This window comes from Pyrgilauda ruficollis, unplaced genomic scaffold, assembly GCF_017590135.1.
Source record: "Pyrgilauda ruficollis isolate IOZ18807 unplaced genomic scaffold, ASM1759013v1 scaffold294, whole genome shotgun sequence".
NCBI classification, from domain to species: Eukaryota; Metazoa; Chordata; class Aves; order Passeriformes; family Passeridae; genus Pyrgilauda; species Pyrgilauda ruficollis.
The window spans coordinates 166,097-180,951 of record NW_024524311.1 but is presented as its reverse complement, the minus strand read 5'-3'; the positions used below and the strand labels follow the sequence as shown (position 1 = coordinate 180,951).

Here is a 14,855-nt window from a genome sequence, read left to right as displayed (position 1 = left end):
GAGCTGGGAAGGGGCTGGAGAATTCCTGAGGGAGCTGGGAAGGGGCTGGAGAATTGCTGAGGAGCTGGGAAAGGGCTGGAGAATTCCTCAGGGAGTTGGGAAGGGGCTGGAGAATTGCTGAGGAGCTGGGAAAGGGCTGGAGAATTCCTCAGGGAGTTGGGAAGGGGCTGGAGAATTGCTGAGGAGCTGGGAAGGGGCTGGAGAATTGCTGAGGAGCTGGGAAGGGGCTGGAGAATTCTGAGGGAGCTGGGAAGGGGCTGAGCCTGGAGCAAAGGAGGCTCAGGGGCCCTTGTGGCTCTGCACAAGTCCCTGCCAGGAGGGGACAGCCGGGGGGGTCGGGCTCTGCTCCAGGGAACAGGGACAGGAGCAGAGGGAACGGCCTCAGGCTGGGCCAGGGCAGGCTCAGCTGGGACAGCAGCAGGAATTTGCCCATGGAAAGGGTGCTCAGGCCTTGGCAGGGGCTGCCCAGGGAGCTTTGCAGTGCCTGTCTCAGGGAGTGTTCAGGAGCAGTGTGGATGTGGCCCTTGGGGACACAGTTCAGGGGTGGTGCTGGCTGGGACTGGATGATCTCAAAGGGCTTTTCCCACTCTGATGATCCTGGAATTCTGTAAGAACACAGCAGTTCCCTGTGAAAGCTGAGGGATGAGCAGGGATCTGACCACTGCCAGGGAAAGGTGAGAGGAGAATTCCTGAGGAGAATAAGCAGATGGCTGAGCCCAGGTGCTGCACAAATTAAAATAACTTTGGAATTTGAAGTGGCATCACAAGTGTGGGTTTCTGGAGGACAAACTTTTGGATCGTGTTCCAGGAGGTGACCTGTGTTTGTAGCACAGACAAACTGTTTGTGGATTGATTTTTATTCCACTTCTTCTCACTGCTGTTATTAACCTGAAAATGCTCTCCAGCAGTCTGTGCTGTCACACAGTCGTGAAGGACATTTCTGTTAGTCTTTACCAAATGGCTGGAAATGAATTATGGCAGGTTGGGAATTGCAGAAGTTGACAGTACTAAACCAGATTAGAATGGTGCTAAGAGCAGTTGTGAGTCAGTTAATTAACTTTGCTTTCCTCTTCCCATATTGGAGGCTCCCTGTGACCTTTTCTCTGCTGCAAGACCTTCTTTGCCCTCAGAATGAGGGTTTGATTTGCTGAGTTGGGCTCCTTTTCTCTGTTAAAAAGGCACTAAACCATATTATCTGTTAGATTGGAGACTGGAAATATTAGAGTTTACTTGAGAGTCCTTGACGTGGCTTAAGGACCAAGTTCTGCCGTAAGCTTTGGGGTTGTGTGGTGATTTTCTTTTGTAGTTCTGTGTAAGGGAGGTTGTTTTGTGAGTACAGCTCAATCCAGCATCTCCAGAGTTTATCATGGAATGCTTTGGGTTGGGATGGCTTGAAAACAATCCTGTTCCCTCTCCTGCCATGGGTGGGGCAAATTCCACTGGAAGGTTCTGTATAAAAACCTGAATTCTGTAAAAAACCCCAGACTGTAACTCAGAGAGTTGTCCAGCATCTCGAGATGTTCCTGATTGACACTGATGCCTTGAGAGGCTCCCTGGACAGAGTTCAAGGATAAAGCAGGGATTTATTAACAGGCCTTTAAAGGATCCACCTTGGGCAGTACGAGAGCCTGGCTGTTGTCACCATCACATTTTCTGGAAAATCTCTTTGCCCAGGATTCTTCTCCCAGGAAGCTGAGAAACCTCAGTGAAAAATGAAAACAATATTATCTGCTTTGCTTCTCCTGTGTTTTGCTACTTTGGAATGTAGTTTGGACGTTGTTTGCCAACAAGTCCATGTTTCATTGGCTGCATGTAAATTGTTTTTACTTATTGGCCAAGTACAGCCAGCTGTGTTGAGGCTCTGGAGAGAGTCACAGGTTTTTCTTCAGCCTTCTGTCTGCATCCTTTCTCTGTTCTTTAGCATTCTTTATACATAGCATATATAAAGCATATAGTATAGCATATATAGTATAGCATTCTTTAATATAATATAATCTCATAAAATAATAAATTAGCCTTCTAAGACCATGTAGTCAGATTCATAATTTTCCTTTATTCATCAGGGGACCCAAAAACTACCACAGGCTGTGGCTCCACCCATGATGGACAATGGGCCAGGAGTTCTCACACTTTTATAAGTTCTGGTCCATTTCCATACTGGGGTTAATTACAATTACAGCTCCAGGCTGTGCAGTCCCATCCTTCCAGACTGCTCTCCTCAGTTTGCTGTTTTTGCACTTTCTGGGGCTGAAGCTGCAGCAGTGTCCGTGGTTCTGGGGCTGGAAAAGGATTGGTTTGTGTGACTGAGCTGTGAGGAAAAGGATTGTTCTGTGTGGCTGAGCTGTGAGGAGAGCTGCTGACACTTTATGTCAAGTTCAGAGTTAGACACTAAGGCAGTACAGAATCTGGGAAACACGGAAGCTCAAACTGAAGGCATCAATACTGAGCTCCCCCTTGGCTGTGTTTCAGGCACTCAGGAGCAGCTGTTGATGGAAGAGTCCGGGAGAGAGAGCTGGGACAGCGGGGCAGCGTGAGCCGTGCCCGGGGCACTGTGGGCCATTCCCAGGGCACTGTGGGCCATTCCCAGGACACCGTGGGCCGTGCCCAGGGCACCGTGGGCCGTGCCCAGGGCACTGTGAGCTGTGGCCATGGCAGGGTTCCTGGACAATTTCCGCTGGCCGGAGTGCGAGTGCATCGACTGGAGCGAGCGCCGCAACGCCATCGCCTCCATCGTGGCCGGGGTGCTGGTGAGCCACAAACTGTCACACTGGTGCCTCAGGTTGTGCCAGTTCACCCTCTTAACTTCCCCAAACCCAGCCTGTTCCTTTCTGGGATCACTGTGGAGTTGTCAGCAGCGTTGTCACAAGTCCTGTGAGGTTGCTGACCATGAGCCGTTTCTGCTCTCTCTCCTTGAAAGGAAATTCCTCGTGGATTTCCTGCAGAATTGGATCTGTTAGAGCTGCTCTGTTCTGCACCATCTCCATCTCATGTGTGTTTTGAGTCTGAATTCTTGTTCTCATGGGGAACAAGGAACAGGGAATTTCACAGAAATTGCACAGGGAATTTCGTAGAATCCCAGAATGGTTTGAGTTGGGAGGGACCTGAAAGCCCATCCCTGGGCAGGGACACCTTCCACTGTCCCAGGCTGCTCCAGCCCCAGTGTCCAACCTGGCCTTGGGCACTGCCAGGCATCCAGGGACAGCCACAGCTGTTCTGGGCATAAATTTCTCCATACCCCACTCCTTAATGTGAACAGAAAGTGTGGCTGATTCCCAAACACTCCCCTGGAAACAGCAACGTTGGGATTTGTGCAGGCGTTGCCCATCGAACACGTTTACATCACTGTCCAGAAGAACTGGTGCTTGTTAGAAGCCAGTTGAGGCAGTGCTGTCCAGACCCCTGGCCTGGTTCCCCTGGCTCCTGTGCCCCCCAGGCTCACCCCCTGTGTCTGTGCCCAGTTTTTCACAGGCTGGTGGATCATGATCGACGCTGCCGTGGTCTATCCCAAGCCAGAGCAGCTGAACCACGCCTTCCACACCTGCGGGGTCTTCTCCACACTGGCCTTCTTCATGTGAGTGTGGGCACAGGGACTCAGAACACAACCACCAGCACCCACACAGGCTGTACTGACAGGGTGCCCAGCACGGATAAATCCAAGAATCAGGGAATGCTTTGGGCTGGGAGGGACCTCAGATCCCAGCCAGTGCCACCCTGCCATGGCAGGGACACCTTCCCCTGTGCCAGGCTGCTCCAGCCCCAGTGTCCAGCCTGGCCTTGGGCACTGCCAGGGATGGAGAATGCAATACTTACCTCAAAATGAAACAATTGACTGCATTTCCCTCTGTTTTTGCAATTTTTACTGCTCTTCCTTGCCCAAAACTTCCTCAAACGGGAGGGGTAACAATAGCCTGGCTTTTGTTGTGGAGATGTAAATAAAAGTAACAACTTTTATTGAATCATTCAGTAGTGGCAAGAAAAAGGGATGACTTGGGATTTGTGACTACACAGAATGCCAGGGAATTTTCCCAGAATTTGTCACATCTTAAAAAAAAAAAAGCTGGGGTTTTACTTAGAACTCTAAATTAATTTTCTGTGATCTGAAGTGTATCTCCTTTTTTTTGTCCCCAGGATAAATGCTGTATCAAATGCACAGGTGAGAGGAGACAGCTACAGTGATGGATGCTTAGGAAGAACAGGTAATTAACTCTACAAATCCTGCTCAGGTGAAGGACTGCACATTTACCTGCTGGGGCTTTTTCCAAGTGGTGGTAAAAAAAATAATCAGGAGATAAGGAGTAGGAGAGAACTTCTGTGAATTAGTTTCTTTACAGAATTAACCCTTGGAGATAAGTGCTGGCTTTCTTAAAAAGGGAATTTGGTGAAATTCAGCTTCTGGATGTCTTGGCTTCCTAAACTTTCCCTGCAAATTCTGGAGAGCTGCTGGGAGAAATCAGTTCCTGCCTGGGGGTGGCTGGAGCAGCCATTCCCTAGGGATGTGTCACAAACATTTCCATTTCCCCTGTGGCACTGCTGTGGGTGTCCCTGGACCTGCTGTCCCCTCTGCTTCCATTCATAATTCCCATTCCATTTCCCTTGTGGATCCCAGCAGCCTTTTCCATGGGATTTGGAAATTTGGAGGGATTTGCTGCCATTTGAAGTGGCCTGTGGAGCTTTTTTGTGTCTCACTCAAGTTCCAGCTCCAGAGAACCTTAGCACAGGAATATCTTTCCTTCCCAATGACTGAGCAGGTGGATTTTGTCCTTGATCCTTGGGGTTAACCCTTTCCATGTGTGCCTTTAGTGAGCTCCTGTGTTCCATCCTCCCAGAGGAGCAGCTGGGTTGCCTTTCCCCGTGGATAAAAATCCACATTTCACTCTCCCTGCAGGGGCTCGGATCTGGCTCTTCATCGGCTTCATGTTGATGTTTGGCTCCCTCATTGCTTCCATGTGGATTCTCTTTGGAGCTTATGTTACACAGAGTAAGTCTGGCTGTTTGCTCCTCTAGGAAAGTGCTTTTCTTGCCAGCTTTGCCAGGAAATCCACAGGGATGGCAGCCTGTGGTCTCTGGAAAATCTGAGCCACAGCATCCAGATTTTAGTCTGAGATTGACACTGGACTATCCTGTTAAACCCAGCTCCCAGTAGCTGGAATATCCTGTTAAACCCAGCTCCCAGTAGCTGGAATATCCTGTTAAACCCAGCTCCCAGTAGCTGGAATATCCTGTTAAACCCAGCTCCCAGTATAGCTGGAATATCCTGTTAAACCCAGCTCCCAGTGACTGGAATATCCTGTTAAACCCAGCTCCCAGTGACTGGAATATCCTGTTAAACCCAGCTCCCAGTAACTGGAATATCCTGTTAAACCCAGCTCCCAGTATAGCTGGACTATCCTGTTAAACCCAGCTCCCAGTAGCTGGAATATCTGTTAAACCCAGCTCCCCGCAGCTGGAATATCCTGTTAAACCCAGCTCCCAATAACTGGAATATCTGTTAAACCCAGCTCCCAGTAGCTGGACTATCCTGTTAAACCCAGCTCCCAGTATAGCTGGAATATCCTGTTAAACCCAGCTCCCAGGTACTGGTCTATCCTGTTAAACCCAGCTCCCAGTAACTGGACTATCCTGTTAAACCCAGCTCCCAGTAACTGGAATATCCTGTTAAACCCAGCTCCCAGTATAGCTGGACTATCCTGTTAAACCCAGCTCCCAGTAGCTGGAATATCTGTTAAACCCAGCTCTCAGTATAGCTGGAATATCCTGTTAAACCCAGCTCCCAGTAGCTGGAATATCCTGTTAACCCCAGCTCCCAGGTACTGGTCTATCCTGTTAAACCCAGCTCCCAGTAACTGGAATATCCTGTTAAACCCAGCTCCCAGTAGCTGGACTATCCTGTTAAATCCTCGTGCCAGGACTAAAGCACTGAGTGTTTCCTCTGTTCCTCCTCTGCAGACACTAATGTGTACCCTGGATTAGCAGTGTTTTTCCAGAATGCATTAATATTTTTCAGGTAAGTTACCTGGGGAAATCCCCCCCTTTCCAAAGGGACTTTCCTACTTCCATACATTGATCCTCCTGGAAAAGCAGCTCTGTTTTCTACTCCCTTTGCTGCAGAGCTGAGAAACAAGGTGTGATTTGCCCCTGGCCAGGCTCTTTGCTCCCTGCCACTGCTGTTGTTCCAGCTGTCCCTGCTCCCCTGGATGTGCAGCTCTGGAATGTGTGTGGCCAGGGATGCACAGAGTTTCCTGCATTGCCAGTGTCTTTGGAAAATGGCAATCACTCACCTCTGTCCTACAATCCCTTGGCTCCCCTCCCAGCAGAGCCAGCTGGGGATTCCATTCCCCTTTTCCAGGCTGTTTCACACCAATGGCTCAGGTCTCTGGTACTTGATATTCCCTGTATTTCCTTTCACTGGCTGAGCTCACAGTTATAAACAGTGAGAATTCCTTTTTGGTGTGTTTTGTAACAGCACACTGGATTTATTTCAAATAATATTATTAAATCTATCATGTAACAGTTGGAAATCAATTTGGAGTCTCTAATAACTCCTTGTAGCTGTGGAATGCATTTTGCAATCCACAGATTTTATTAAATGGCACTGAAAGTGTTAAACAGTGTCACTTCCAAGATGAGTCACTGGAAGTCTCATCTCACCTCCTTTCTTCTTTCAATTCCTGGCTGATCCTTTTCCTTCCAGCCCCACAGCAGATGCTCTGCAGTGACCTGGCTGGATGGGCTCTGGGAAATGAGGGATATTCCTGCAGGAAACAGCAGCTCCTAAATCCCCTCTGGGACTGAGAAGGGAAGCTGCTGAAGGCAGATTTTGTGCCTGAAGTTTTTAGTCTTATTGAGAATCCCAGGTTTGGGTTGGAAGGGAGCTTAAATCCCATCCAGTCCCACCTGGGCAGGGACACCTTCCCCATCCCAGGGGGCTCCAAACCTGTCCAGGCTGGCCTGGGACACTGCCAGGCATGGGGCAGCCACAACGTGGCAATTTGGAAATCAAACTTTAACATGGATCTGATTCTCTACCACAGGCTTAATATTCTTTCTGATTTGTTGATGAAAATGGAATTGTTTAGGTTTTATCCCAGCACATCCTGTCAGGCTGAGCTGGTTCCCAGGCAGCAGAGTGAGACTTGCTGCTCTGGACTCCTTGGATTTCATAAATCCCAGGCATTTCCTTCAGAAGGGTGTTTTTCTGTTTGGGCTTCAGCTGGCTCCCACAGTTCCAGCCATGCACAGGAAACCAAATATAAACACCAAACCCAAATCCTGATCTGACTAAAAGTTCAGAGCTGTTGATTTGCACAGGGTGAGATTTAAGGATACTGCTAAAATTACCCCATGCGTGGTCTGATTTCTATTTCTTCTCTTTTTTTCCCCCTCAGCACCCTGATCTACAAGTTTGGGAGAACAGAAGAGCTGTGGGGCTGAGCTCCCTGCTGGCTTGGTCCACAGCTGCCACGTGGTTCTTGTCTGTAGATAATTCACAGTCCTTTGTCCTTGGTTTGCTTCCCAGCCTGGCGGAACTGAGACAATTCCAGGCTCTGTCCGAAGCTCCTCCCGTGCCAGGACACACTTGGGAATGTGTGCATAGGACAGGATCTGTCATTTCAGAGGGAAGGGCAGCTGCCAGGCTTTCCTGCTCCAGCTCCAGGCTTTCTCCTGCAGATCCCTGCCCTCCCAGCAGCTTCCTCCTCCACAGCTCCACCCGTGTCCGTGAGCAGTTAGTGAGCAACCAGGACAGAGCCCATCCCAGAGCAGGGGCCCTGCTGGGATAAGAGCTGATTTTAAACATTTTATATTATTGTTCAGGTAAAAATAAAGTAGATTTTTTTTTTTTCTTTTTCTTCTTTTGGTAAAAGGTTATGGGTTTTTAAGCAAGTCCCTACACTCAGCAGGTTGTGCATGGCAAAGCAAAGTATTCCTGACTTGTGATGGCTCTGGCACAAAGGACATTTGCTGGCACCACAGTCCTTGGAATTAATTTCATGCTGCTCAGTGTAAGAGATACCAGTTGGTATTTAATGTATTTCCTGATATTAGAATAAAAAAACTCCAACAAACTGATGCCAGTTGTACTTGATAAAGAGAATACATGAGTCAGAGCAATGTCTTGCTGCTCATGCAAGTGTCACTGTCTCCAGGGGAAGCTGTTTGCTGACAAATGAGTTTTCCTGACCTGTTCCCTCTCTGCTAAAAAGGAACTGGGGTATGGATGGATTTATTGCTCACAGTCCAACCTTGTAATAATTTCAAATTTCAATAAATCCTAGCAGTGACTCACACCCAGTTTTAGGGCTGCTATTGCCCCAGCTAAAATGCATTTCTCTCTTACATTTGATGGCTGTTTCCATTAATGAATTCTTGAAATCCAGTTTCATCTCAGTGGAGTGAAACAGGAAGTGAGGCTGAGGCTGTTTGATATCCCTGGAGTGTCCCTGTGCATCCGTTTGCTGGGGTGAGTCCTTCTCACGAGTTCTCTGTGGTTTTTACAGCATTTGCTCTCCCCTGGCTCCCAAGGCTTTTACAGCCCCCCCATGTCCAAGCTGGTGGCAGGAGCTGAGGGGAAATGCTGTGCTGGGGCCTGGCAATTGTTTGTCTGCTGCTCTGGGTGGGAATTGCTGCAGGGCAGCAGCTGGGGCCAGTTTGGAGCTGCCCTCGTGCCCTGGCTGGAGTAACCCCATCCCACGGGTGCTCAGTGCTTGGAATTCCAGATAAAACTGAACCCAGGTGCTCAAAACTGAATTCTGTACAGCAGCTCATTTTGCACAGGGCCTCACCACACAGGTTTGGTCCAGCCCTGTCAGGTGTCTTGCCCAGGAGCTTGGGAATGTTTGTTGGGGTCTTTGGGAAGGCAGGAAGGAGCATGGCCTGGAACTAATCCCTGGGACTACTCCCAGTGCCAGGAGCTTGTGCCTGGACTTGGAACTTGAACTGCAAGCCAGGCTGGCAGAGCTGGGGTGCTCACCTGGAGAGGAGAAGGATCCAAATGCAAGGAGAGCTCAGAGCCCCTGGCAGGGCCTGCAGGGGCTCCAGGAGAGCTGCAGAGGGACTGGGGACAAGGGATGGAGGGACAGCACACAGGGAATGGCTGCCAGTGCTCTGGGCACTTTCACACCCCAAGGCCAAGGGGACAGGGAGGGCTCAGTGACAACAACCCTGGAGTAACTCCCAGTAAATGATTTTTAATGGTTTGTGTGAAAATATTTACCACCACACTCCCTGCCCCCAGTCCAGACAAGGGTTTATTCAGGAACACACACACACATTCCCAGGGGGTTTTAACCTTATTTCTGCCTTTGGTTTGGTGGGTTTTTCTGTGAGCTGCTCCCAGCCCAGCCTCAGTGTGGGTGGTTAAAGCAGACCTGCTGCTGAGCTGGCAATTCCTACCTGAGTCAGGCTTTCCTGGAGCTCCCTTGGCAGAATCCTGTCTCATCCCAAGGGATTAGATCTGCTCTGCCAGGGAACACCTGATGAAGCTTCTGGCAGCTGCTGCCTTGGGCTGTTCCTGGAAAGGCTGGAACAGTGGCACCTCAGCTCTGCCAGGGCCCTCCAACCAGGCACCTTCAAAAAAACCCCACATTTTTTAAACAATTCATGTCAAACCCAGGGAAAAAAAAATCAAATAACCCCATTTCAGTACAGAAGAGGTTCACTTGTTCTTTGTGCTTTATTGGACACTCCAGACCCCACAGGGGCTGATGTGGGGTTTAACTTGGGCTCTTCTGCTTTAAGGCACTAAAACCAAAACTCTCAGTCAGCTTCTCTTCTGCTGGTGCTCAGCAAGAGGTTTTAGTGTCTGACAGTGACTGAAAACGTTGGAAAAACTCGGAGCAGAATTCCTCCCAGGTCCCTTGTGCTGTGCAGGGCCTGGCCTGGCTGCACAGCAGGTTAATGCTCCCAGGAGGGTGGCAGGAGCAGATAAGAGCAGACCTCTCTGGGAGGGGCTCTTGGCACAGCTTCACCCCGAGGACAGCACCCACAAGTTCCTTTTTGGTTTGTCCTGCACTTAAAATGATCCAGGAAAGCAAACTGGGAGTGTTATTGCCAACAGAAACCAAACCAGTGTAAATGGAATTCACATTGCAGCTCCCTGAAAAAGCCCAGGTTCCCCCACATCAGTAAAGTGCAGTTATTCCTCCAAGCTGGGCTGGGAATTCTCCCTTGGGTCCACCTGTCTTCAGGCAGTTTAGTGTTCCTTTCCTTCCCCTTCCACCTTCCCTCTTCCCAGTGCTTTGGCAGAGCGAGGAGCTGGGGGAGCTGGGCAGAGGCCCCTGGAGCACCAGGGTCTGTGATCCCAGGGATGGTCCTGTGATCCTGGGATGGTCCTGTGATCCCAGAATCCATGTTCAGGATGTTCCTGTGATCCCAGGGATGTTCCTGTGATCCAGGATCCATGTTCAGGATGTTCCTGTGATCCTAGGGGATGTTCCTGTGATCCCAGGGATGTTCCTGTGATTCCAGGGATGTTCCTGTGATCCAGGATCCATGTTCAGGATGTTCCTGTGATCCCAGGGATGGTCCTGTGATCCAGGATCCATGTTCAGGATGTTCCTGTGATCCAGCAGCCACACCATGGGAGCAGCCTCTGGACAGTCTGGGGCAGGTGACACTCACTGGGGTGGCCCTTCAGTGGCTGCCCTGTCCCTGGAGGTGTTGGCTGAAGGATCCTCTCCCTCCTGGCCACTTCCTTCTCCAAGCACAAGAGCCTGGGGCTCCTCCTCAGCAGGACTGCACAGCTCCTCCAAGGCAGCTGAGCCAGGGTCCCTCAGGAACTGGAGAGAACCACAAAACACCAGATTAGGTCCTGTTAGAAATCCCAGAGCCAACAAACTGCTCCAGCCCAGAATCCACAGCAGGAGCTGCTACCTGGATATCCCATCCTGGGCTTCCTTAAAACTAAACAAGGAAAATGTTTAAAAACCCCTTTATTTCTGTGGGGAAAAGAAATAAATTATCCCTCCAATATCCCTTCAAGCGAGTTAAAGCAGCTGCAGCTCCTCGTTGGCTGTTTGGGGTTTTTTTAAATAAATTTTGGCCAATCTTTTGGTCAGCTGAAATCCCTTTGAGTTAGGAACAAACCTTGCAGCTGGGAGGTGCTGAGCTGCAGGAATGCAGCACGTGCAGCAAGTGGGACCCCGGGGCTGCTCTGATCAGTGCAGCTTCTGGTGTCACCAGCAGTGTCCTCTGCTCCCCTTCCCTCCCACACCAACCCCAGCTTTCCCAGGGCACGGAGCACACAAAGGCTGCCAATCAAAGCCAGCAGCTCCAGAGAAGTGGGACAGATTAAATCAGCTTTCAGTTCAGGCTCCACTTCCTCTGCAGCCACCCCAAGGGCAGTGAGGCACGGGACTGCTCTGCAGACCCCAGGGATCCCTGCAGGCACAGCAAAGCTCCCCTGGCCCTGCTGGCACTGCCAGCCTGCTGGCACTGCAGAGCCCAGCAGCTCCTCCCAGGCAGCAGGGCCCTGGGGCTGCCTGCAGAGCCCCCGCGTCCCACGGGGGGCCGGGCTGAGCCCTTTGGAAACCCACATTTCAAACCCTCTGCCAGTTCCCTTCTCCTCTGTGTCCTGTCCCATCCCAAGCTGATCCCTTGATTAATTCACATTTCGAACCCTCTGCCAGTTCCCTTCTTTCCCCTCTGTCCTGCCCCATCCCAAGCTGAGCCCTTTGGAAACCCACATTTCAAACCCTCTGCCAGTTCCCTTCTTCTCCTCTCAGTGTCCTGTCCCATCCCAAGCTGATCCCTTGATTAATTCACATTTCGAACCCTCTGCCAGTTCCCTTCTTTCCCCTCTGTCCTGCCCCATCCCAAGCTGAGCCCTTTGGAAACCCACATTTCAAACCCTCTGCCAGTTCCCTTCTTCTCCTCTCAGTGTCCTGTCCCATCCCAAGCTGATCCCTTGATTAATTCACATTTCGAACCCTCTGCCAGTTCCCTTCTTTCCCCTCTGTCCTGCCCCATCCCAAGCTGAGCCCTTTGGAAACCCACATTTCAAACCCTCTGCCAGTTCCCTTCTTCTCCTCTCAGTGTCCTGTCCCATCCCAAGCTGATCCCTTGATTAATTCACATTTCGAACCCTCTGCCAGTTCCCTTCTTTCCCCTCTGTCCTGCCCCATCCCAAGCTGAGCCCTTTGGAAACCCACATTTCAAACCCTCCCCTCTGCCAGTTCCCTTCTCCTCTGTGTCCTGTCCCATCCCAAGCTGATCCCTTGATTAATTCACATTTCGAACCCTCTGCCAGTTCCCTTCTTTCCCCTCTGTCCTGCCCCATCCCAAGCTGAGCCCTTTGGAAACCCACATTTCAAACCCTCTGCCAGTTCCCTTCTTCTCCTCTCAGTGTCCTGTCCCATCCCAAGCTGATCCCCTTATTAATCCACATTTCAAACCCTCTGCCAGTTCCCTTCTCCTCTGTGTCCTGCCCCATCCCAGCCTGGTCCCTTTTAAAAATCCACATTTCAAACCCTCTGCCAGTTCCCTTCTCCTCTGTGTCCTGCCCCATGCCAGCCTGATCCTTTATTAATTCCCATTCCAAACCCTCTGCATTTCCCTTTTTTCCCTTTTTCCTGCCCCCTCCCAGGCTGATCCCTTGATTAATCCCCATTCCAAACCCTCTGCAGTTCCTTTTCCCTTTTCCTGCCCCAGCTGTGTCCCTTTTGCTGCTCATTATCTGGGAAATTCTGGGAATTCACCCTGCAGGGCCCAGCAGGAGCCTCAGTCCTTGCAGGCTGCACTGCCTGAATACCCTGCACCATTCTTTTTTCATTATTATTTCAATACCCAGCACAGATTTTTTATTATTAACAATAATAATTGTATTGTTATTTTAAACAATTACAGTTCTTTTAAAAATTACTTTACAGTTATTTTAAAAATTACTTTAAAACCCAGAGCAATTATTTTTTACCTATTTTAATAACCTGTACAAGGACTTTCTTACTATTTTATTACCCTCTACAAGGATCATTATTATTATTATTATTACTATTATTTTTATTATTATTATTATACCCTGTACAAGGATTATCTTATTATTATTAGTACCCTGTACAAGGATTTTTTTACTATATTAATACTCTGTACAAAGATTTTTTTTACTACTTTCATACCCTGTACAAGGATTTTTAAGTTATTATTAATACACTGTGCAAGGATATTTTACCATTTTAACATATTTGCAAGGATTTTTTACTGCTTTAATACCCTGCACAATTAAGTTTTTAATTATTATAATACCTTGCACAAGGAGTTTTTAATTATTTTAATACCCTACATGATTTTTTTACTGTTTTAATACCCTGCACAAGTATTTTTTACTATTTTAATATAATTACAGGGATTTTTTACTCTTAATACCCTGAACAATTATTTACTAATTATTTTAATACCTTCTACAAAGAGTTTTTAATTATTTCAATACCCTACAAAATTTTTTTACTGTTTTAATACTCTGTACAAGGATATTTTTACTATTTGAATATCATTATGGGGATTTTTTAAAACTATTTTAATCATTGCACAAGGATTTTTTTCATTATTTCAATCCCTGCACAAGGATTTTTTACTATTTTAATATAATTACAGGGAATTTATTTTTTTACTATTTTAATCATTGTACAAGGATTTTTTTTCAATATTTTAACAGCCTGCACAAGGATTTTTTAGTACTTTAATATAATTACAGGGAATTTTTTAACTATTTTAATCATTGTACAAGGATTTTTTTCAATATTTTAACAGCCTGCACAAGGATTTTTTAGTACTTTAATATAATTACAGGGAATTTTTTAACTATTTTAATCATTGTACAAGGATTTTTTCATTATTTTAACAGCCTGCACAAGGATTTTTCACTATTTTAATATAATTACAGGGAATTTTTTAACTATTTCAATCATTGTACAAGGATTTTTTCATTATTTTAATACCCTGCACAAGGATTTTTCACTATTATAATATAATTACAGGGAATTTTTTAACTATTTTAATCATTGTACAAGGATTTTTTTCATTATTTTAATACCCTGCACAAGGATTTTTCACTATTATAATATAATTACAGGGAATATTTTTTTTTTTTACTATTTCAATCATTGTACAAGCACTCACCCCCAGGGGCTGCACGCAAATCAAACCTTTAAAAACGCAGAATTTTGTGCTGAATAAGAACTTTCAGATCAAAGCTCTGCTTGGGGCTGCTTCTTGTGCAGGTAAAGAGGAAGAGCAGCCCTGAGAGCAGAAATTCCCCAGGGAGTTTTAACTCTGAGCCCTGCTGGAAACAAAAAGAGGAATTGCCCAGGAAAATCCCCCTGAGATCGTCCTGAGGTGCCAAAACAGCCACAAAAATAAAAATATTTCTGGTTGAAATAAATGTAAAATAAGCTGGGTTTGCTTTTGCAGAGCTGCTGCAGCTCTTGGGTCACAAAACCTCCCTGGCCCAGGGGCTGACAGGGAGAGACAAAGGAATGGAAATAGTAGTGACAAGGAAATAAATAAAAATAGTGCCAAGGAAATAAAAACAGTGCCAAAGGAATGGAAATAGTGATAATAGTGATAAAGGAATGGAAATAGTGACAAAGGAATGGAAATAGTGATAAAGGAATGGAAATAGTGATAAAGGAATGAAAATAGTGCCAAGGAAATAAAAACAGTGCCAAAGGAATGGAAATAGTGATAAAGGAATGGAAATAGTGATAAAGGAATAGAAATAGTAGTGACAAGGAAATAAATAAAAATAGTGACAAGGAAATAAAAACAGTGCCAAAGGAATGAAAATAGTGACAAAGGAATGGAAATAGTGACAAGGAAATAAATAAAAATAGTGACAAGGAAATAAAAACAGTGCCAAAGGAATG

At 47.3% G+C, this 14,855-nt stretch overlaps 2 protein-coding genes across 2 annotated transcripts in view; one reads left to right on the top strand and one right to left on the bottom strand.

Annotated features, from left to right (window-relative positions):
• The window catches only part of TMEM50B (transmembrane protein 50B), a 12,521-nt gene extending 4,458 nt beyond the window's left edge, over positions 1-8,063 (top strand). Inside the window, exons 2-7 of the mRNA XM_041472615.1 lie at positions 2,470-2,747; positions 3,459-3,571; positions 4,129-4,196; positions 4,886-4,978; positions 5,947-6,004; positions 7,386-8,063. Coding sequence (XP_041328549.1) covers positions 2,649-2,747; positions 3,459-3,571; positions 4,129-4,196; positions 4,886-4,978; positions 5,947-6,004; positions 7,386-7,431 — 477 coding nt within the window. The 5' untranslated portion in view covers positions 2,470-2,648 and the 3' untranslated portion in view covers positions 7,432-8,063. The remainder of the gene's footprint in view (positions 1-2,469; positions 2,748-3,458; positions 3,572-4,128; positions 4,197-4,885; positions 4,979-5,946; positions 6,005-7,385) is intronic.
• Positions 8,064-9,655: 1,592 nt separating this feature from the next.
• Positions 9,656-14,855, bottom strand: part of IFNGR2 (interferon gamma receptor 2) — a gene marked incomplete at its 5' end in the record, with an annotated part of 12,486 nt that continues 7,286 nt past the window's right edge. The window contains one exon of the mRNA XM_041472624.1: positions 9,656-10,775. Within this exon, the coding sequence (XP_041328558.1) occupies positions 10,614-10,775 (162 nt within the window). The remainder of the gene's footprint in view (positions 10,776-14,855) is intronic.